Genomic DNA, 21,233 nt, shown 5'->3' on the forward strand with positions numbered 1-21,233 from the left:
GGGTTGGGCTACACTATGGACAGGAGTCCTGCACAGAGAGGGCAGAGGGGCTGGAGCAGTGGGGAGGCCACCTGGTGTCCACATCCGTGTATGCTCAGCCCCACTGTCTTCCTTGGGGAAAAGGCTTGGAGTCTAGAGTTAGAGTTGCATTCATCTCCAGCTCAGCTATGAGCTTACTAGGGACATCGCAGAGTCCCAATTAAGAATGTCAAAGGGGCCATTTCCCAGGGCTTGTGAGGACCCCTGGAGGTTAGATACTAACAGCACTGGATAAAGTGCCAGAGTGGGGGTTTGTGGGGCCTTGGGGGTGCAGGTGCTCAGAGGATCAAGACAGCTGCAATTAGGGTTAAAGTCTGTAACAGCTATGTGAGTGGACTGAGCAGCCTGTCAACATGTCCCGGTGTGACACACTGTGCCACCATTTCAAGGATGAGGACTCTGAAGCCAAGGGAAACTGGCAGGGCCAGGCCTCCAGTATGTCCCATGTCACACACACCTCACAAAGCACCTGTGGGTGCCTGAAAGGGATGATGGTCCCTGTGCACTATATAGGGCCTGAGGTGCATATCTAATGGACCATCAATAGAATGTTAATCAAAGAACGTGGTCACGGGTCTCCCAGTGCCAACATGCAGCAGGGAGCTGGGCCCTTCTGAAGAACTGGTGCCAGTCACCACAAGGCCTCAGTGGAGACCTCTCTATGTCCTGTGCTTGCAGTCTGCAATGGCACATGCTGCAGGATGAGGCACGGGGAAGGCTCACTGTTAAACTCTCATTCTGCTAATACTCCATACGCCTTGCCCTCCACAGACGCTGTAGTACTGTAGGAACACGTGGCTACCATGGAGGGCCTGCCCCACCCTGCCTTGCCTACCCAGCCTCTCAGCACCAGGGGAGGCGTCAGGGGAAGCCTGCATGTCCCCAGGGCCTCCCTGCACCTGGCCACCAGCTGCCACAAGCACTTCAAGGACAAATGTGACCTCCTGGTGAGCTTCAGCCCATCATTTCAGATGTGCCTATATGGCCCTGAGCAGCATGTTTTGTGATTTTGTGCTCTCCTAGGCCTGTGCACGGTGTCCTCCTGCTTATGTCAGCCAATGAGTTTTTGCTGAGAAAGGGGACATCAGGGAGGGGCTCAAGGTCACAGACAGCCAGTGTGTGGATGAGAGAGTCAAGGTTGATGGCCACTAGAGGCAAATGATGCCTCCAACTGGACATAGGTTGTGCATTTGGAAGGGGTCACTTCAGCTGCAGGGTTGTGGTCATGGGCTATATTAGCTTCCCGTTCAGATCAGTGGCCGTAGTGCAAGACCTCCAGGGGAAGCCTGACCCAGGCCCCTGAGTCTGCATGCTGCATCTGACCCCCTCCAAGAGAGGGGGGCTTGCTGCCACACTTGGCTCTGTGGGGCGATTCCTTGCCATGGTCCCAGCACCATTCTGGGCCAATGCATGATATTGTAGAGGAGGGGGCTGTTCACGATGGGCCCTGCTCTCCTGCCTCTGCTCTGTACACACTCTGCTGCCTCCAGAACAGGCCCTGATGTGTATGGAAGGAGGGCTCAGATTTCTGCAATAGAAATACCCTCCTGGCCTGCAGGTTTCTCAGCAGCTGCCTGTGTTTATGCATCTTGGCTGCGAGGAATTCCTAGGCCTTGGGACAGCTGTTCACAGAGTCTTCTCTGGAGACACAGAAACAGACATATATGTTTCTATTCTTTGCAAAAGGAGAGAAAACTAGACGACCTGGGAGGGAGGGCCCTGCAGCCCACAGGGGGCCCCACGGCTGAGTCAGAGCCCAGAGGCTCAGCCAAGACCCAGCAGGGAACGGAAATCAAGGGAGGTGGACATAGAGGGCGGGGACCCTGCCCTGAGGACCACAGCTCAGCCCAGCTGCACATGCAAGACAAACTGGAGTGTTCAAGGTCCCTTCACCAGGAAGCAGTGCCTCCAAATGCTCCATGGGGGGGTGGGGTGGGCAGGAGCAGAAAATTCCAGGGCCTCTCTGAAAAGACTCCCAGCCACAGAACTGAGGATTCAAGCTCCTAGCCTGACCTTTCCTCAGTGGCATGTTGCCCAGAGGGCCTGGAACCAAAGCCAGGGGCCCTGGACTCAGGCCCTGGCCTGTACTGCTCACTGTTTACCTTTAGTTGAGCTTCAATTTCATCCTCCCCTCCTGGGAGGGGGCCTCTGGCACCACAGCCTGGTGGGTGAGGAAAAGCATCTGGGATGGGAGGAGAGGCTGCCACCGCAGATCCTGTGGACCACCAGTGCACAGCACAGTTGGGGGCACCTGTGCTCACCTCTATTTCCCCTCGTGGACTATCCAGAGCAGGCATGGGCCAGAAGACCTGCTCTTGATTTCACCATGTGTGACAGTTTTACGCACCTACATATGCACACCTGCTGTTCACCTGCTCTTGCCCCTGCTCCCGCCTGGTGGGCTAGGTTCACTGCAGAGGGGCACACAGCTTCTCCTACCACCTTTGTCTCTGTCCCTCGTGTTCTTCAGCATCTCCACGTGGCTGGCTGAGAGATGGTCCCTCTGAATCACTGGTTTGTGATTTTAGCTCTGCCTCTGCTGTCAAAGGCAAGGCCCTGAGTGGTTACATCCTCCCTGAGGCATGCATCAACATGAGGACTTTACAGTCTCTGCTCCACGCTGCTGAGAGGCTTATGCCTAAGGCAGTGGTGTGGCTGTGGGGTGTTGTGTGGCTATTGGCACTGAGCGGCTCAGGGTGTTGTATAGATGGACAGTTGGGTGGTTGTATGGTATTGGATGGCTATAGACAGTTGGGTGGCATTAGGGTGTTGTGAGTATAAATACTGCATGGCTGTAGGGTGCTTGGTGACTATGGGCAGAGGGGTGACTGGGCATTTGGGTGCCTGTAGGGTGTTATGGGTATAGGTAGTTGCATGGGTTTTGGGTATTGGGGGACTAGGGTATTGTGTGTGTGTAGGCAGTGGGGTGACTGTGGGCATTCGAGTGACTGAACCATTGTGTGACTTGTGGGAATTTAGTGATGTGGCATTTGGGTGCCTGTAGGGTGTCAAGGGTGTAGGTAGTTGCATGGCTCTGGGTGTTAGGTGGCAGTGAGCAGCTGGCCAGTGATGGGTAGTTGGGTGGCTGTGGGTAATGGCAGAGCTCTTCGGCACACATCATGTCCTGTAACCTTTTATTCTGCTGCAGTGGCCCAGGCAGATGGGCTTCACAGAGCTCCTCTCTGGGTGGCTCATAGCTGCTGCTTTCTGAGAGCTGCTGTACCAGTACACCTAAAGTTCTTCTTCCCACTAACAGTGGCCAAGAACCAGTGGAATGGACAGACTAGCTGTGGAGCAGGTTTGCAGCGCCTCTGCAGAGCTCCACCCAGATCCATATTTCCCCCTGAGACATGGGGTCTGGGCAATGGTAGGCGCCCTGAGTATTACACTCTAGTCTCACACAATGAATATAACCAGGCCCAGAGTGGGCAATAAGTTTGACAGAGTGGCACAGCAAAGGGTGTGGACCCAAGACTTGACCCAGCAGCATTCCTTTATGCTCCAACTCCATATGCCTCTCTGCCTGCACATCTTGAGAGGGACCTTGAAGGCCACCAGCCACTCAAGCTGGAAGCCTCCCCGCTTTCATGCACTCAGGTCCTATCATGTGGTACCTTGAAGGTCTCCTCCAGCCTTCCCACCCCAGCCACCCTGCACAGCAGCCAGAGGCCCAGCACTGCTGACTGCTGCTCCTGGGGACAATACCAGGCGCTAGCCCCCAAATGCTCCAGGAACTGGCCCTGCAGCCTGTGCTCAGACCCAGGACTGTTGGACACCACAGTGGCAATGGGTTGTTCTGCAACTGCACTCCAAAATGGTACTGCAGCCACATGCAGCCAGCGGGCACTTGAGGTGCAGCTAGAGATGGAGCAGCTACAGTTCAATCTTATCCCATAACTGACTTCATTGTAGGCTGCCATCTGCCACATTGGACCCTTGGACAGCCCAGCCCAGCCCTGTGGAGGCTCTCTGTCCTGGATAGTGTCCACCTGACCTCTGGACTTTTGTGCAAGCTGGTCCTATGCTTAAAGGGAATGACCTTCACTTGACCTTCACATTCACAATGAGGCTCAGCTGGAGGCTGCTTCCACCGCACACTGCTGCTCAGGCTGTTCTTCCCTCAGCTGGACCCTTCCGGGCAGTGGAGCTTGTGGGTACCACCCCAGCTTACCCAGGCTGTCACTCATTCTGCACACATCCATGAGGAGCAGACACTGGCTGCCTTGAGGGCTGGATATGCACTGCTCTGTCCTAACAGCAGCAGGAAATTTAGAGAGTCACTGGAGAGGAACCATGACCAGGGCTTAAGGCTTCCCCGTGAGCCCTGGATCTGAATGACGTCTGTGTTCCCATCAGGGGCTTGATGAATGTTATAGAATTGGCTGGATGAACACTTCTGTCGGGAGGTGGTCATGGCTGCGTCATGGCAGCTGTGGGCATGCCTGAAAGGTTTCTTTCCAGGAAGCAGTTTGTGCAAAGACGCTGTGGGACGTCCTAGTTCCATGCCCCATGAGTCACCCAGTTCTTCGTTGCCTTCAGGATAAAGTATGTCTGTTCCCAAACCATTCCTACAGCCTTACACCTGCACAGGCCTTGAGACTTTTCTACAAGACCTTGTTGACAAGTGGGTAAACTGAGTTCTGGTGGGAAAAGCATTTCCTGGAGGTCACAAGCAGGAATGGAGGCTCAGACCACTGAACCATGGACTGACTCATCTGAGTCCAAAAGCAGCTACTCTGCCAGCTCTGCCCAGAGGTACCTGCACCATGGTTCCCCCAACATCTGTGGCTCCATTAGCATAAACACTGCACCAAGAGTGCACACAGCCACAAAAATAAATAGAATGGACACGTAGGAATCCAAGCTCATGCTTGGATTTCAAAGTCTACCAATACATGACCACTGACCCATTCAGAGTGTATCGAGAACTCTCACCACTTAAGAGCAAAAAGACAAATAACCCAACCAAAGAAATAACACAAACTTGAAACTGAAGTCTCCAAAGAAGATACACAAATGGTTAAGCTTGTGAAAAGGCATTTGATGACACTAGCATTAGGGAAGTCAAAACACCATGAGATTCCAACCGACACACACCAGGATGGCTAAGATCAAGATGGCACAGCTGCAGTACAAACCAGACTCAAGTGGTTGAACACAGTTGCTACCTGACTTGGCATCGGCTCCTAGGTGCATGTCCAAGAGGACAGAAAATGTCCATGCAAAACTTGAGTGTGAATGTTCAAAGCAGCGTTACTCACTGTGGTCAATGTTGTTGTTATCACCAACCCCAAGCCCATAAGCAAGACGTGGCCCGTGTGTACAATGGAAGATCACTCAGCAATAAGAAGGAACGAAGCCTGACGCACACCACAGCACAGATGAACGTGAAACACTGTCATGTGAAATAAGCCAGTCACAAATAAGGCACACTGTACAACTCCATGTCTGTGAAAGTTCGGAGTAAATAAATTCACAGAGGGGCGGAAAGGGGGATTAGAGCTTGTCATGTGCTGGGGGCACGAAGGGGGCTGGTGAGCAATGAAAATTTTAAGGAATTTCTTTTTGGAATAATGAAAAATTGATTCGAATTGACAGTGGTGATATGGCACAACTCTGTCAATAGACTAACAGCTACTGAGCTGCAGACTCTCAGTAGGGGAATTTATGGCCTGTGATTACATCTCAATAAAGCTGTTTTGAAAAAAGCTTAAGTACTCACGTTAGCACAAAAGCAAGAGTCTCCAGGAGCTCAGGGCTGACAAGCTGTTTGTCACATGTTTTCAAAGTCTACCAATATATGACCACTGACCCTTCCATGGTCTCTCTCACACCTGCCCATCATGATGAGGGACCCCCAGGCACTGCCCTGGGTGCTGTTCTCTTGATGCTTTCAACTTATACCCGTTATAATCCCAGAGGCAAAGTACTCTGCCCGTCTAATTAATTCCTAATACTCTCCTGAGAACTTATGCAGCACAGGACTTTTTCCCAGGAGAACTGTTAATCATGGATTTTAATTTCTTAATACATTGGTGAGGAACCACAGCTGTTTTCGTATTCAAATCACAGTCACTGAGGAATAAGAGCCCTACAGGCATGAGCCTGAGGTCATGGGGTGAGGAGGGTTCCAGGTGTCTGGGAACACCTACAAGACCTACCAAGAAGACCAGGTCAGTTTGCAGAACACAGCGATACCCTCTAGCATGGGTCTCCACCTCTGTTCCCACCCCTAATGCTTCAAAGGAGGAACCCAGGTTGGCTTCAGGGCGTGCAAAGCCTTGCTCTGGCCAGCCTTGAACACATTCCCCAGCTGCTGCAGGATCTCGACCTTGTTTCCACAGCCATATTCTAACAGGCCCCAACCTCCCATCAGCCCACGTCTCACACCAGCCTCACTGCCTGCTGCCATAGCCTAGATCCTCTGAGGCCTGTGCCTTTGATATCTGGAGCTGCTGGACCCCTCCCAGGAGCTTCTCCATGGGGTCCTGGAGTCAGGGACTGCCATGGAAAGTTACTTGGCCTCTGAACTCAGCTCCTTGTGTGACCAAGGTGGGATATGACAATGTCCGCCAGGTAGCGGGTGGACACTTAGGGGACTCTGTGTCTACCTGCTTCTCAGAGCTCCTGTCCCCTTATCTTCATGTGGCAGTGGGCAGTATGTCCTGCAGTTATATGGTGGGGATGAAACCTCGGCATAGAGCCTCCAGGCTGCAGGAGCCCATGGGATGTGGGTAGCAATAGCCCTGCAGAGCTGCAGCATAAGACACCATGGCTGCTGCTGCGCACAGCTGGCCAGCCCAGCTCTGCAGGAGAAGCACCAGAATCTAGAATCTCTCCACTCTCCACTGGCCAGGTCACCTGAGCCCATAGGACTTGCTCTCCCAAGAGTTCCAGCCCTGTGGAGCTCTCCCACACACCTCCCAGCACAACTGAAAGCATCAGCAGACTGGAACAGCACCCCTCAGAGGCCAGCAGAAATCTGTCTCCCAGACTTACCTCCCACGCCCACCTCCAGCACAGCTTGGGGCCTGGAGACATCACTTACAGCTGTTGTCCTGGATTCTGGATAGCAGCTGCCTGTCCAGGCTCATTTATTCACCTGACTCAGCCTGACTCCTCAGTGGTGCCTCTCATATTAGAGAATGGAGGCCTTAAAATAACTCACTGGAGAGGCTGAGATCTCTCATAGCTGGCCCTCCTAAGCCAGAGATGTGAGATGTAAAGAAGCCACAGGAGGCCTGTTCCCCACCACCCTCTGGGATGTCCCAGGAAGACCACACTGGCCCCAGCCACACTCCCCTCCTGTTGTGTAGGTGTCTCCTGCCCAGCTTACAAGGTCAGGTGGGGGCAGCAGAAACCATCTGGCTGTTCATACTGCTTCTGGTGACAAAGGGGCTGTGTCTAACCATGCACCTCACCGGGGCCAGTTCATAGTCCCCTGCACGGGGCAGATTCAGAGGAAGGCAAGAACTCTACTTCCAAGCATGAAATCAGGGAAGAAGCCCCATTGTCTCATGGCCAACACAGACTCGTCAGCCCTGGCACACACTAGCCAGCCTGGGCTGGCCCCATGGCGAGAGGGACAAGGGTGGAAAGCCTTCATTTCAGCCCAGGGCATGCTTTCCTGGTCTCTCTGTCATTTCTAGGGATAGCCTTTCCGTGGCCTGTGGCAATGTGTGGTGCTCAGTCCCAGGCTCCTGGCAACTGAGGCCGGTGGAAAGGATCCTTGGGAAACCTTCCCTCTTTGAGTCTTCCAAAATATCTTAATGCTTCTGAATTAGTTACCATTTTTAAACATTTGAATGTTAAAAAGGAAAATCTCTGCATCTCTAGCTTATCTTGAAAATTAGAAATCAGGCCAGATGGCTGAGATCTGATGAGTCAATGGACAGCTGGCCCCTTCTGCGGGGACCCACACCCCATGTGCCACAGTCCCTGTCTAGCCCCACAGTCACGTCTGAGACCTGTGTGTGCTCCTGGGCACTTGGGTTGCAAACTGTGTTTAAACAAGGAATCTCCTGTCGGTGCAGAAATGCCTTGTGCAACTAACAGAAGACATGGTGCATGCTGGGACCCTTGGGGTATCCAAGCCCCATGATGATCATAGTGGACGTCACAAACCACGAAGTCATCTACTTTCCTGTGGGGTCATGTGTTGCTTAGTGTTCCACGGGACTTTGGTGACATGGTTTCTATTTTATCTACAAGGGGACAGATTGTAGGCAGACAGTCAACTCTAGCTGCTACCTCTAGCCTGCCTTTTTATTTTTTATTTTTTGACACTCAGCTTTTCACCGTTCCTGTATCATGGGCCACCAGGACCACAGGACAAGTGTGAGACAGAACAGCCACCTGAACAGCCCTTTGTGAGTCAGAGAGCCCACGTCCCCTTTCCAGAGGTTTCTTTGGTGTCCACACCCCCATCTCTTATAATTGAAAATCCAAACACCCTCAAGGGGAGGGTGACGCCCCGACAGGTTTTCAGGGACATAATGCTGACGCAAACAGGAAGAGCTAGGGTGCAGGTCACTATGGCTGCCTCTTGGGCTTCTACCACAGTCCACCCCAAGATCTTCTCTCAGAAAACACTGCCTCCCCGACTGCACACTCCACCCGCCCTTGCACCCGCCCAGCGGCGGCACTTACTTCATGGGTTTGAACAGTGCTTGCCCGTAGTTCTGGAACGTCATGATGAGCTTGAGCTGTGTGCCCCCCGACTTCATGGCTGCAGGGAGGAGGGAGAGAGAAACAGGGTCACTGGCTGCCTCAGGCCCCTTACTTGCCCTTATAGGGCCTGAGGGTAGGTGGGCAGGCCAGCCCAACACTCTATCCTCCAGTCAGCTGGGATCCTCTGGCTGAGGGCCCCTCCCCATTCTGCCTGGGAAGTGGGGGGCTTCAGCAATGATGTACCCTTGGCTGGCGCAGGCTCCCCGTGGTCCAGCTGTGGGAGCTGGGTGGACTCCTGCTGATTCCAGCTGGAGGTCTCAGCAGGAGTGTGTGTAAGTGTGTCACAGCACCAAGGGCCTGGTTTCCAGCAGGGATGGCTAGGTTGCTTACCTGCTAGCACAGTCACACACATACACACACACCCCTACATACACGCATACCCTTCACACACCCTAATACACACACAAACTTACACACAACACCTATACATTCCTATATATACACACCCCTACACATATTCCACACATGCATGCACTGCTATACCTGCCCTGTGCACACCCCATTGTGGCCCGGAACAGAGTGGAGACTCTCCAGCGAAAGCTCCTGGGATTTGCAGGAAGCCCGAGCAGAGTTACTCGAAGGAGATTATAAAGACCCTTAGGTGGGAGGCCCCTCTGTCATCAGGACATGGTGGGCACTCATTTCCAGCATCTCATCAGCTCAGAAGGATGAAGAATTCCCCAAAGAACCCCTTTCCTGACCTTGGATTTTCCTTTCTGCTAATGGAGCAGCAGAAGGAAGGATGTTTTCCAGGTTGGGGCCACAGTGAAGGCCCCAGGCCACCAGGATACAGGGCTGGGAAGGGAGTCACCCTACAGCACAAGTGGGCCAGGACGATGCACACAGGAGCTTGTCTAGCCTGTGCAGAGGCTTGTCCAGTGTGTCCTGTGTCCATACCGCACCCTGGCCACACAATAATGTCACAAGTGTGTCTAAGAACCAGGTGTGCAGGCTACACATTACGAATCGCAAGATGACTTCAGGCTGCTGGAGGCAAGAGGCAAAGTGGGCATGTGCTGGTGCCCGAGGGGTGGCCTTTCTTGGAGGAAGGAACAGAGTGGCACTACAGAGGCAGAACAAACACATTGTCCTTGGAGGAAGAGAGCTGATGCACTTGGGCCTGAAGAGCTGTTGCTGCCACCCACTTCAGTGTCGGTGGGGCCCATGGCAGGTGAGGGCCCTATGGGGTTCCAAGGTGCTCACCTGGCAGCTTCAGGCTAAGGATGGAAGCCAGGGCCCGGGAGAGGTTGGGCTGGGGCAATGGCAACAGAGGAGGGTGGGCATGGAAAGAGGGGGTTCTGAGGAGCACTTTGATGGAATGGTGTGGGGTGTGGAGATGTGACCAGGATGACCCTTGGGTCTCAGATAGAGCCATTGTTTGGCTGGAATAGAGCAGAGACAGAGAAAGCCCAGTTAGGTGGAGAGGGTGGCAGCAACCTGGGAGAGATGCAGGTGGGCCATTAGCCTGAGGTTCTGAGCACTTCCCACAAGTGAGAAAAGCCTCAGGCTGCAAGGTCACCTGGGGGTAGAGTGCAGAGAACAAGGTGTGCACCCGTGCTTATTTAGGGGGAGAAAAGGCCAGCCAGGGGTTGAGAAGTAGTTGTTGGCAGGTGGGCATGGAGGGCGCAGGCCATGCTGTATGCAGGAACCTGCTCAGAGGTGCAGGTGAGATCATGGCAGCCTGGCCTGGGAACTCTGGGGACCCCAAAGGGAGGGGAGTAGACAGATGTGCTTCCCCTGTCTGTTCCTTCATGTGGCTGATTGGCATGTATGTGTGCTACGAGGACAGGGCCTGGAGGGAGCAGGGCCAGTGTAGGGCCAGGTTTTGCTGGTGGTTGCCACAGGCATAGGGCAGGATACCAGCAAATGGGTCAGTTTGTAGGTTTGATGGAGAAAAGTCCAGGGGGCTCCCTGTTGACCCTGAGGTTGGAGTTTGCTCAGCTTTCCTAGGCTGGGGCACCCTAGGGGGAGAGACCTTCACCTTTCCAGCCTCAGTTTCCTCTTCGGCTAAAGGGGGCTCAGGAGGCCTGCCCAGACTCTTCACAAAGAAGGGCCCCAGGCTGGGAATGTGCATGGTGCTACTCTTAGGTTAAGTAGGGGGAGCTTGCTTATGAGGCCACTTAACATTGCAGATGTCATGCAAGGTGCTTGACCCAGACCTGACCTGGGCCCAGCCTGGCATACTCCTGGGCAGCACTGGCCACTGCCCAACAGCTCACAGTATGTGATGGCCTGGGTGCTGCATCCAGAAAATGGGCTGACATCTTGGCTCTGCCAGGCCAGTGCATGGTGTAGTGTGAGGCCATTCCTCCCAAACACAGGAAGGGACTAAGCACTCTGCATAGAACAGGCGCACTGTAACACCGCAGGACGGACTACAGTCTCACCCTCCTAAACAGAACCAAGGAACTTTCAGTAAGCACAGCATGGTGCTTACTATTAATAATCGGAACCATTTTCTTTTAAAAACTCGCAAACACAAAGCATGGGTTTTCAAACTCGAATGCACAGACAGGCACCCAAATCCCTTGTTATCTCTGGGGAGTAGAATTCAGATGACTTTAATTTCCTACTTTTCCTTATCTGTGCTTTCTAGATTTCTACAATGAACATTTACTACATTTTTCATAAGATGGAAAAAGAAGTGATGATTAAAAAATTAGTGGCCCGATTAAACCCCATTTGATGTTCCCGTTTCCATTTAATAACCAGGGTTGCTGGATTTAATTATTCCTGCCTGGGCCAATCCGGGACAGCACATCAACTCTTTCCAGGGCTTGTAATCCTGGTTTTTAAAATAACCAAATATTATGCAAATCTGGTCAGTTTAATCATTCTTGTCTGGAAGCGAGGCCCATCTGCCTTGCCATTCCTGGCCCTGTATATCACCAGCTCCCTGTAACCCCCATGGGGCAAACAGATGACCAGTATAAAGGGATTAAGCCTCCGGTGGACCCAGGTGCAGGCCCCAGGTTCAAGAGCAGATGGAGATGCCCTCACTGATAGGCCTCCTGCTTTGCAGTCCTAACCTGCCAGGCTGGGCCTCAGGAGCGTCTCAACTGAGCAGCAATTCCAAAAAGGCCCAAGGCCCGGTGGAGATGGGGCTGTCCTGGCACACACCCAGTGCACCTCCCTGGAAATTCTTTATCCCAGAATGAGACCCAGACCCAGGTGACTAGTCCACTGAATCTCCACCTGATACCTTCTCTCCATCTCCTTCTGTGGCCACACCCCACCCAATGAGCACATGCATCAGAGCCCTGCTGGCCTCTAGGCAGTGTAGATGCCTATGCTCCAGCCATTTTCCCAGTCCTCCCCCGACTCCTGTCTAGTCCCACCCCTTCTGCAGACCCAAGATGACAGCTCTGCACCTTCCCTGGCATCCCTGAATAGAAGGGTTCCCAGACGTGCATCATTTGCTACACACATTAACAAAGGCTAACAGAGCGCACTATGTGTTCATTCACAATGCCCATTGGCACCATAAATCCCATGACCCCTATGGGCATGGGCATTTTGCTTATGGTCTTTCCTCAGAATATGTCAGAAGGAAGGAGATTTTCGCATGTCCTGAAGAACCCTGAGAAATTCCTTAAGAAGGTAAATTCTATAAATGCACAGTTGTCGCTACAGGAATACTAATGCATGAGTCGCCTGTGTGACCAGCAAGCCAATCTCCAGAGGCTCTAGCACTCTGCTAGGAACTCCCCAGACGAAGGACAAGGGCAGCCCTGGGTGGAGAGACTCACCCCAGTGGGAGGGAGGTGGCCAAGGAGCAGGAGCTGCCCCCCCAGCTCTGCCATGTGTGCAAACACAAGGCCACTCCTCAGTGCCCACAGAGAACGGGCAGTGATGGAGTGCAATGCCAGAGCAGCCCAGCTCAGCACTTGTTTTCCTGTGGGAAACCAATAGTCTCCCTGTTTCTAACAGGAACCCCAACCAGTATTTTAAAGGTCCCTCTCCTGACTTTTATAAAAATGAATTCTATTTTTTAAAGACCTCTAGATCACACAAACATGTCCATGTGTGAGAGGCTGCCCTGTGGCCAGCTGGGCCTCCAACATGGCCACCCTTGGCCATGTCCTCTGAAAGATGGGACAATGGCTGTCCTTCGGGTCACAGTCAGATGGGTGGTTCAACTGTTTTTCAGTCTAACTGCCTTGTTTTAAGGGCAGGGTGCAGACTCTCTCTGAAAGATTAATTAAGACTTGCTCTGAAAGGGTGGGCTCACGTTTGGAGAATGTGACACCCTGACCTTCCTGTCCAGCCTCACATGTCCCTGGGTTAGAGAGGAGGTCTGCCATGTGACCCGGACTCTGGGCATTCTCACGGAACCCTTTATCCCCACTGTCCTTGGGCCCATGGAAAAGGGTGTGGGGTATACCCACCTCGCCACCACCTCGCCAGCAGCAGCTTCAGGAAGAAGCTGAGCAGGAGCCAACACCAGTTTTCGGCTGGGTCTTTGTGCCCCTGAATCCTGCTGTGAAGCCAGGGTGCTTCAACCCCAGAGGGCACAGCCCCATCAACACAATCCAAGACCCATGGGCACACACTCCAGGCCTGCTTCTGTCCAGCTGTCTCCTGCTTGAAGTTATCTGTCACACTTGTCCTCCAAGCCACTTATTTTTTGGGGTGGGGTGGGGGAAGTAACAGTCATTTGAAAAGGAAGCTATAGTGATGCTCAGTGGAAGTCATGTCCCTCCATGCAATAGGAAGAGAATCAGCCTGAGGCCACCAACACACAGCTATAGGTTCTGGAGGTATCTGAGGCTGCAGCTGCAGCCTCTGATCAGCACGGAGAAAGTGGATGCCAGGGATGTCCCAAGTCCTCACCAGCGAGGGCTTTTTCTCCTGGCCTTCAGGCTGATAACTGGAGGGAGCTGGGCAGGGGCCAAGCTGCCTCCGCCCTGAACCCTGCAGCATGCTTGCAGGGCTTGGTACTTTTAGGACACCTCAGGCGCCTCCAGCACTGGGTGTTGGTGTTGGCTACCTGGCATCTCCAGGTCTCTCTGCAAGCTGAGCCAGACCCTGAGGCTGTGCCTTGCAGCAGCAGGTGCCACCTGTCTAACTAGACAGGGCAGCTGTGCCCAGCCCCCCATCCTAGGCAGCTCTTCCCGGGCTGCCCCAGCCAAAGGCCTTTTGTTCCTCAAGCTTGCCGACCAATTATTGCAGAGTCTAGCTGGATTTGCCCTCCCCTTGGCAGATCAATTAGCAGGAGGGCTTCTGTCCTGGGAAGCAGGCTTCCTTTGTTCAGCATGCTCTCCCACCCTGGGCTTTGTCCTGACCTGGATGGAGCAACTGTGAAGTCTGCATCTTAGGCCCCAGGCTGCCTGAACCCTCACATGCCAGTTTTTTTTTTTTTTTTTTTTTAAAAAAAAGAAATTCCAAGTTCAGAGTAGTTAATTGTGTCATTTATTTTTTGCATCCATAATTGTGCATGATAGAGATTTAATTATCGTGGCCCAAGCAGAAGGCGCAGCAAGTCTGACCTAAAGCTGAACAGAGGTGGATAAAGGCTGAGCCTCTTCAGAGGCAGCAATAGCCGCTACCAGGCAGCCAGGAGCCTGCTCTAAATGACCCTCTGTGGCCACAGACAGCTGTGTCCTAGGCCACACAGAGCCTCCAGAACCGGATTGAGTGATTCTGAAAGAAGAAATTTACTGGAACTACTGTGAGGAGAGGGCTCAGGATCTCCTGCACACTGATCTCCATTACAAACAATATTGCTGGCTCACACTCAATAGTGAGAGGAACAACCTGAAGATTAAAGTAACCGCCCCCCCGTGAACAGAACCCCAAGCCAGAAGTAAGTGCTTCCATGGGCAAGCCTCTCCTCCTGAAGGCTGCTGTCCCCTGGCTATAGGATGGGGGTGGGAAGGCAGGGCTGACTTTCAAAGGTTCCACCTGCTCTTGGTCACAATGCAGCCAGGCTGCGCAGGGCTCTGCCACAATGAGGGCCCAGCTGGGCTGGCTGCCTTGAGCAGCTGGGTGTCCATCAAAACCTCTGGCTCACCCAGGAGGACCCTCCCAGCAGCTAAGGCTGAGTCAGGTTGGCCAGTGTGATCTCCAGGGACATGGCAGGGTGGTCAGGCCAACTCCTATTGATGGCCCCCAGCAGAGCAGAACACTTGAAGGGCCTGGACACCTGGAAGGGCTGCAGGGGTTTTCTGTTGGGCATCAGGATTTCCTGCTCACTCAGGGAGTGGGTCTTTCCAGGAGGATGAACTCATGGTGGGAACTCCAGAGCTGAGGCTGCAGGTTGAGTGAGGCCCTGGGAAGGTGGGTGCTTGCCTAGTCCTGAGCTCCTGGGTGGGGCACTTGACTCACCCTGAAATCCTGCTGCCATATGGAGACCCCTGCCTGGCTCGCTCTTCTGGATTCTCGTGCTAATGCCTGCAGCCTCTCTGCAGTGGGACAGGAATCACCCCAGAGAGGTACCACAGGACATTTCTTCACAACCCTGGACAACAGCATTTGGAGCTTTTGATGAGGATGTGCAAGGGATGCATGCACTACAGGACACATCGCCCAGCTGGGTGAAGCTGAATCTGTGACCAAACATATTCACTCCTCAGAGGAACCTGCATCTCCATTCTGGGAGAATAGCACTGGCCACCAGGTCAGCCATCAGCTTCTGCTCCCAGAACATCCAGGTCCAGTCAAGTTGTTCTCAAATGGTTTGTTTTAGACTCAGATGGCAGGTCCACGGAACCTAGGCTATGACACCCTGACTAGCAACTTCAGATTCTAATCACAGCCACCCCTCTGGCCGGAGTGCTGCCTCCTGCCTCAGTGACAGGGCTGTCCATCACTCCATCCCCTCAACACCTGCTGGCACCTGCAAAATGATGTTTCCCTCCTGTTCCCAATGGCTTTTACCCCAAAAGGCAGAATTAGAATCAGCTTGGTCATTGTGGTCTTGGAAAAAAGGGCATGAAACCCTTCCAGGCAGCCCTCAGCACAGACCAACGTCCAACTAGAGCCTGGGGCTGGGGTCCCCTGGCAATCAGCACCATCCTCTGCACTGGGATGTCAGGCGACCTCAGCCACTGCCTTCTGGGAGAGCTGGGCCATTCTGTTGAGAGGGATAAGGATACCCAAGGTGGGCAAAATTGGTGGTGACCTGGGGACCCCAGCCTCTCCCTGCTCTCTGGGTTCAGATCCCACATCTCTGCACAGGGTAGGATCCAGAGAGCATGTGGCTGATTGTCCTTGAGGGAATATGAGCTGCAGCGGATACCAGGCCTGCTGGCCATGGGGATCACAGCCCTCCCTCCACACAGCCCTGTCTTGCAGCCTTCTGCAGCACACTTCTATTCACCTAGAGTGTGGATGTGCCCTCTTGATGGTTGCAGGGTCTGCAATCACATTCACTTCTCAGAGGAACCTGTATCTGTCTATAGTGACAGCTTCTCATAGACTCACCCCAACTCCAACTCCCAAGGAAGTAGCCTAGTGGGCAGAAGATTCCCAGGAAATCTGCTGGATGGACCAAGTGGGATGACCCAATTGGACATGTCTTTAACAGCCCCATCTATTTTCTGGAGCAGGTGACATCTTCTGTGGCTACCTGTAAGACAGTCCCTGTCATCCACAAGAACAGCTCCCAGCTCAGTGGAAGCCCCCCAATTTTGCAAGGTATGGCCTGGGGTGAGGAGTACTCAAGAGTCTTCCTGGACAGCACAGGGGTAGAAAGAAAGATCACTTCAGCTCTCCACTGGTGAATGACCCAGTGCTGGGGAATTGTGAGGCTCGACTTCTAGGGCCAGGAGAGAGCCCTAGAAGGGCCAACAGTTCACAGAGCCACAGACAGCCTCTAAAGAGGCACCTGCAGGCCAGTGAGTAACTCCTCATTGCTCTGTGTCAGCAACTGGACAGAAGCCCAAAACCAAGAGAGCCCTTTCAGCAGAACTGCTTTTGAGACACATGGAGACAAGGCCTGGAACTGCAGCCCATAACACGTGCAGAGGCCTGCCCTCCACCTTGGCTATGTGCACCAGGACCATCCCTGCAATGCCCCAGGCCTCAGCCTGTCCCCACTACCTCCCAAGCCACAGATGACTAATGAGACCTTCACATAACCCTCTAAAAAGCATGGCACCAAACCTCCATGCTCAGGACTGCTTCACATGATTCTGGGAATCAGACATTCAATAGCTTTTCTGTCTGATTCAGCAGATCAAAGCACTTGATCAAAGTTGCCTTCAAACTGCCCTACCCTAGATGCTCAGGCTCCGTTTGGAGGGAGTGGGCCCTGGTCACTGCCTGGCAATGGAGAATCCCAGGAACCCCTGGCTGAACCTGAGGTTCTGGGTGCTGGCCCAGAACCACAGCAGCAGCCTTGGGTCTCAGCTGAGTCGTCTGCTGAAGCTCACATGCATTAAAGCACAAAGAGTCTTGGCTGGAGGAGCTGCAGTTACCAGGGATGCTCCTGTCCCTCCTACTGTCCTCACCATGCCACGGAACAGGAGTATTTCCAGTGCTGTGTGCATCCCAGGCCCCCATCTATCCCAGGAAGTGAGGCTCCAGGAAGGAGCAAGCTTTCCTTGACATCCAGGAGTGCAGGCCTGGCATCCCTCAGCCAGCACACAAGCCCGTGGGATGCCAGACACCTACCTACACTGGTGATCTTCTGAGAGCCAAGGTCTTGCAGCAGAGCTTCGATGGCTGGGTTGTGCCTGGAGTACAGTTCGTAGCGATTGATGCCAATGTGGAATTTGAGCCAGTTGGGATAGGAGTCCAAGGCCACCTCCCCAGTGGGGAGCAATTCTTCACCTTCAGCACCTTCACGTGGCCTACAAAAACAAAGATGTCACAAGTCAGCCAGAAAAGGAGTGTGCAGGACCATGAGGAGCCAGGGGAGTTGGATCTGAGGCTGGATTTGTGACTTCAGTTTCCAAATACAGGTTTATCGGAAGGTGCCTCCCCCTCGAGAGGACCCTGCAGTGTCTGCACTTTCCTCCGGGGCTGCGGTTCTACAGCTAATAACACACCGGAAGGCCTGTAATTCCTATTTACCTTGAGAGACGCCACAGACGGCTATAACTACAGCAAGTCCAAACCCAGGGCGTCGGCGCTATCCCTGCACGTCTACCCTGGGGTCGCTGACACTGCCCAGCAGGAATGAGGTCAGCCAGGGTGCAGGGGGATGCAGCCCTTCCTAGAGCACAGGAGAAAGAGCTCTGACTGGGACCTAAAACCACTGGCACACCCCATGGGCCAGACGCCTTCCCTAGCTCTCAGATTTTGTCCTAACAACTAGGAGGAGGAATGAGATAGGAGCTAAATCTGATTTTGAGGAGAGCAGCTTTAGGCGGGGAGCAAGGAAGCCTCCAGCACTCACTCCAGTCCAGGCTCAGTGGAGGATCCCACCAAAAAGGCCTGTCCTGCTTCTTTGGTCATAGGGGTGTCTGGAGGAAGAACTGACCTCTGCCTGCCTGCTGGGCTGCAGGGTGAGTGGAACTTTCTTAGCTCTAATTTACTGACAGGCAAGCCCTTTGGGTCCCAGTTCTGTCCTTTGGTGGACACAGAGGGTGGGCGAGAGGCCTCCCAGGAATGTCTCCTAGCCCACTTGCTCTGTACTGTCCCCTCCCCATGGACAGCCACAGGCTGGGACCATTCGTCTGATGTGAATTTCTGAGCATTGCCTTGAATCTGGCCAGCAAAGCTCAGGGGCCACCAAACAACCTCATATGTAGGCACAAAGCACAAGTTAGGGCCTGGTCAGATTTCAAGTAGAAAGGGTTTTGCTGAGATGTTTGGAAGCCTAGTCTTTCCTCTGTTGCTCCGGTAACCTTTGCAGGTAGCTATTTGTTCTGACCTTGCTGGTAGTTAATATTTCACTGCTCTGGGCCAGAGCATCTGTTTATTTGGATCTGTAGAGCTGAGGGAAAGACTTTGGGGGAAGGGTTCAAAGCAAGACAATTCAAACATCCTGGGGCAGCTTCTCTCTTGTTGCAAAGCTGTGGCTTCTCTGCAGATGGCCCAGGGCAGCCGCTGTCCACACCCTTCTAGGAACAGCCTCTGTGCTGCACCTAGCTGCTGCTGGCACACACTCTTCTGTTAATTTTTGTCCTTAGCAACTGTTTTTAAAAGACTCCAGGGCTTTTCAAGGTGTCCACCCAGAACAGTGTCATCAAGCATCTGAAAGCTGGCAGCCCAGCACCTTCTTGGGGGGAAAGGAGCCTCACCCACGAGCTCCCTCGTTCTCTAATGCATTCATTCACCCATGCCAGAAACTAGGGCTAGCCAGCACTCTTTCCTGTAAGTGGAGCACTGGGCTCCCCTGGCTCTAGTGTCCAGAGCCACTTCCACCCCAGGGCTAGGGAACCTCCCAAACTGCTGCTCCTTCAGGGAGGAAGTCATCCTAGAGACAAAGGCAGATCCAGAGCAGGAGCCGGGTTGCCCCGCCCACCAAGCACCCTATCCCTCTTCCACGGGTCCCTGAGCCTTCCTACACAATAATAGTCCCCTGGGAGTGGAGAGTATTTTCCATAGTGCACCTTTATCCTGAAAGGGTGAGCGACTCCCTCAGGGGTCGGACCTGCCAGCCCCACCCTGGTCACCCTCAGTCCCCGCTCACCAGTCCGGGTTCTCAGCTGCCTTGGGGTTGAACCTGATATCGCTGTTCACATTAAACAGGACGTCGTCCTCTGTCAGAGGCGGAATGGCCCCGCGGTAGAGCGGGTGCTCGAATAATCTGGCCAAGAGGGAGCCCTCCCTGCTGGGGCCAGGGGGCGGCGCGGACCGCCAGGGACCGGGGTCTCGCAGTAGCGGCTTGTGCGCAGGGTCGCGCGGCCGCGGGTCTCCAGGCTCCTGCCCTTTAGAGGCGCGCTCAGCCGGCTCAGCTGCAGGAGGCAGTTTCTCCAGAGAGTGGGACGTGAGGTTGGAGGCAGGGTCTGAGCTGAAGTCCTGCAGGATGCGCAGCGTGTGTTTGTTGGGCCAGCCCGCGTCGCCCGCGGCCGAGGGCTCCCCCGGGCGTCCCCGTGCCTGGGCCCAACCGGGCGCAGCCGCCTCGGCCGCGGGCTGAGCGCAAGAGCAACCGGGTTCACCAGAGGGCCGCTCGGCGCGGCGCTCCAGCTTGGGCAGCAAGTCCAGCACGATGTGCAGCGCGCAGGCCAGCAGGAACACCATTAGGATGAGCACGCGGAACCTGCGCACCAGGATCATCTTCATGGCCACGAAAGCGAGCGGGTCTGGGACTCGGGCGCCCTTCGGGAGCGCGCTCCACTCGCGCTGCTCAACCGCGGCTCTACACGAACGCGGCGCCGCCTCGCGGGTCAAGGTCCATTCGGTGCCGAGAAGCTACCAGCTCCGGGGCTGTCCCCGGGCGTGAACGACGTGGAAGATATCCGCCACCAAAGCGCCAGCTCCCCAGGCCATCTCCGGGCCGTTCCCTTTCGGCCTTTCGGGAGCGGCCAGCGGTTGTCGTTCGAGGAACTGGGATCGCGGGTGGCAGGGGGCGCAGCCGGGTGAGGCACCTCGCTCGTAGCGACCGGCGCAGGTCTCTCGGGTCGCGGCCGCTCTCATCAGGCGCGCAGGGCCGGGACACAGCTACCCATCTCCGCCCGGGTGCCACGCATCAGATCCACAGAGCGTTCCTCCCGGCGGGCTCAGTGGGCCACGCTGGGTGCCCGGCGGGCGAGAACGCGCGAGGCTCCTTCCCTCAGGGCTCGGCTTGGTCAGGCTGTGGCCGGAAGACTGGGCCGGGGTGAGGGTCGGGAGGGGGCGCACGGAGCAGCCGGCGAGGCCGGGCAGGTGCAGCGGGTGTCCCAGAGCGCAGCGCCCGCACGGCCGAGCTCTCGGCACCCCGCGCCGGGCCGGCAGATATCCGACCGCTGCGGAGCCGCCCCCCGCGTCAGCGCCCGCAGATTGGCGGAGCCGCAGCCCCGCGAGGCACTGCTGGGCCCGGTCGCTCGCTCGCTCTCTGCTTTCTCCTCCCCTCGGCCGCGCCCCGCGATGCCGCTGCAGCTCCGGGCCTTGGAGGAGAGGGCGCTTCCTCTCCAGTTTGCAGAGAGACCGAGAGGCTCCAGCGAGGACCGCGGTAGCGAGGGCGACGGCCGCCGACTCTGTCCAGAGGGGCTCCGGCCTGGCTGTCTCTCCAGGACCTCCGCCCGCCCGCCGGGGCCGGTGCCGCCGCCAGCTGCAGCCTTGCGGCTCCTCCCCGAAGAGCCGGGGGCCAGAACCAGGCCAAGTCCCTCCCCGGAGCCGCTGGGCGTCTGCGCCGCCGGATGAGCTCCCCGCCGGGCGGCGACCTTGCGCCCCACACCCCTGTCTCGGACGGCCGTACCGCAGCCGGCGAGAAGGCAGAGGGGGCGCCGGTGCCACCGCCGCGGGAGAGGACCGGAGGACAGCGCTTTGGGCCCAAATCCTAGAGGAAGCCAGAACAGCTGTGAGGCTGCGGGGCGCCGAGGCCCTCCCTACCCCACCCCATCCCAGGGGGACCACGCCTGCGTTTTAACCCT

The 21,233-nt window shown here is 55.0% G+C and overlaps 1 protein-coding gene across 1 annotated transcript in view; it reads right to left on the bottom strand.

Moving 5' to 3' along the window:
• The window catches only part of Fam20c (FAM20C golgi associated secretory pathway kinase), a 53,053-nt gene extending 32,100 nt beyond the window's left edge, over positions 1-20,953 (bottom strand). Inside the window, exons 1-3 of the mRNA XM_077105984.1 lie at positions 19,352-20,953; positions 17,386-17,564; positions 8,689-8,767 (exon numbers count right to left, since the gene is read on the bottom strand). Of these exons, the coding sequence (XP_076962099.1) occupies positions 8,689-8,767; positions 17,386-17,564; positions 19,352-19,944 (851 nt within the window). The 5' untranslated portion in view covers positions 19,945-20,953. The remainder of the gene's footprint in view (positions 1-8,688; positions 8,768-17,385; positions 17,565-19,351) is intronic.
• Positions 20,954-21,233: the final 280 nt, after the last annotated feature.

This window comes from Callospermophilus lateralis, chromosome 19, assembly GCF_048772815.1.
Source record: "Callospermophilus lateralis isolate mCalLat2 chromosome 19, mCalLat2.hap1, whole genome shotgun sequence".
NCBI classification, from domain to species: Eukaryota; Metazoa; Chordata; class Mammalia; order Rodentia; family Sciuridae; genus Callospermophilus; species Callospermophilus lateralis.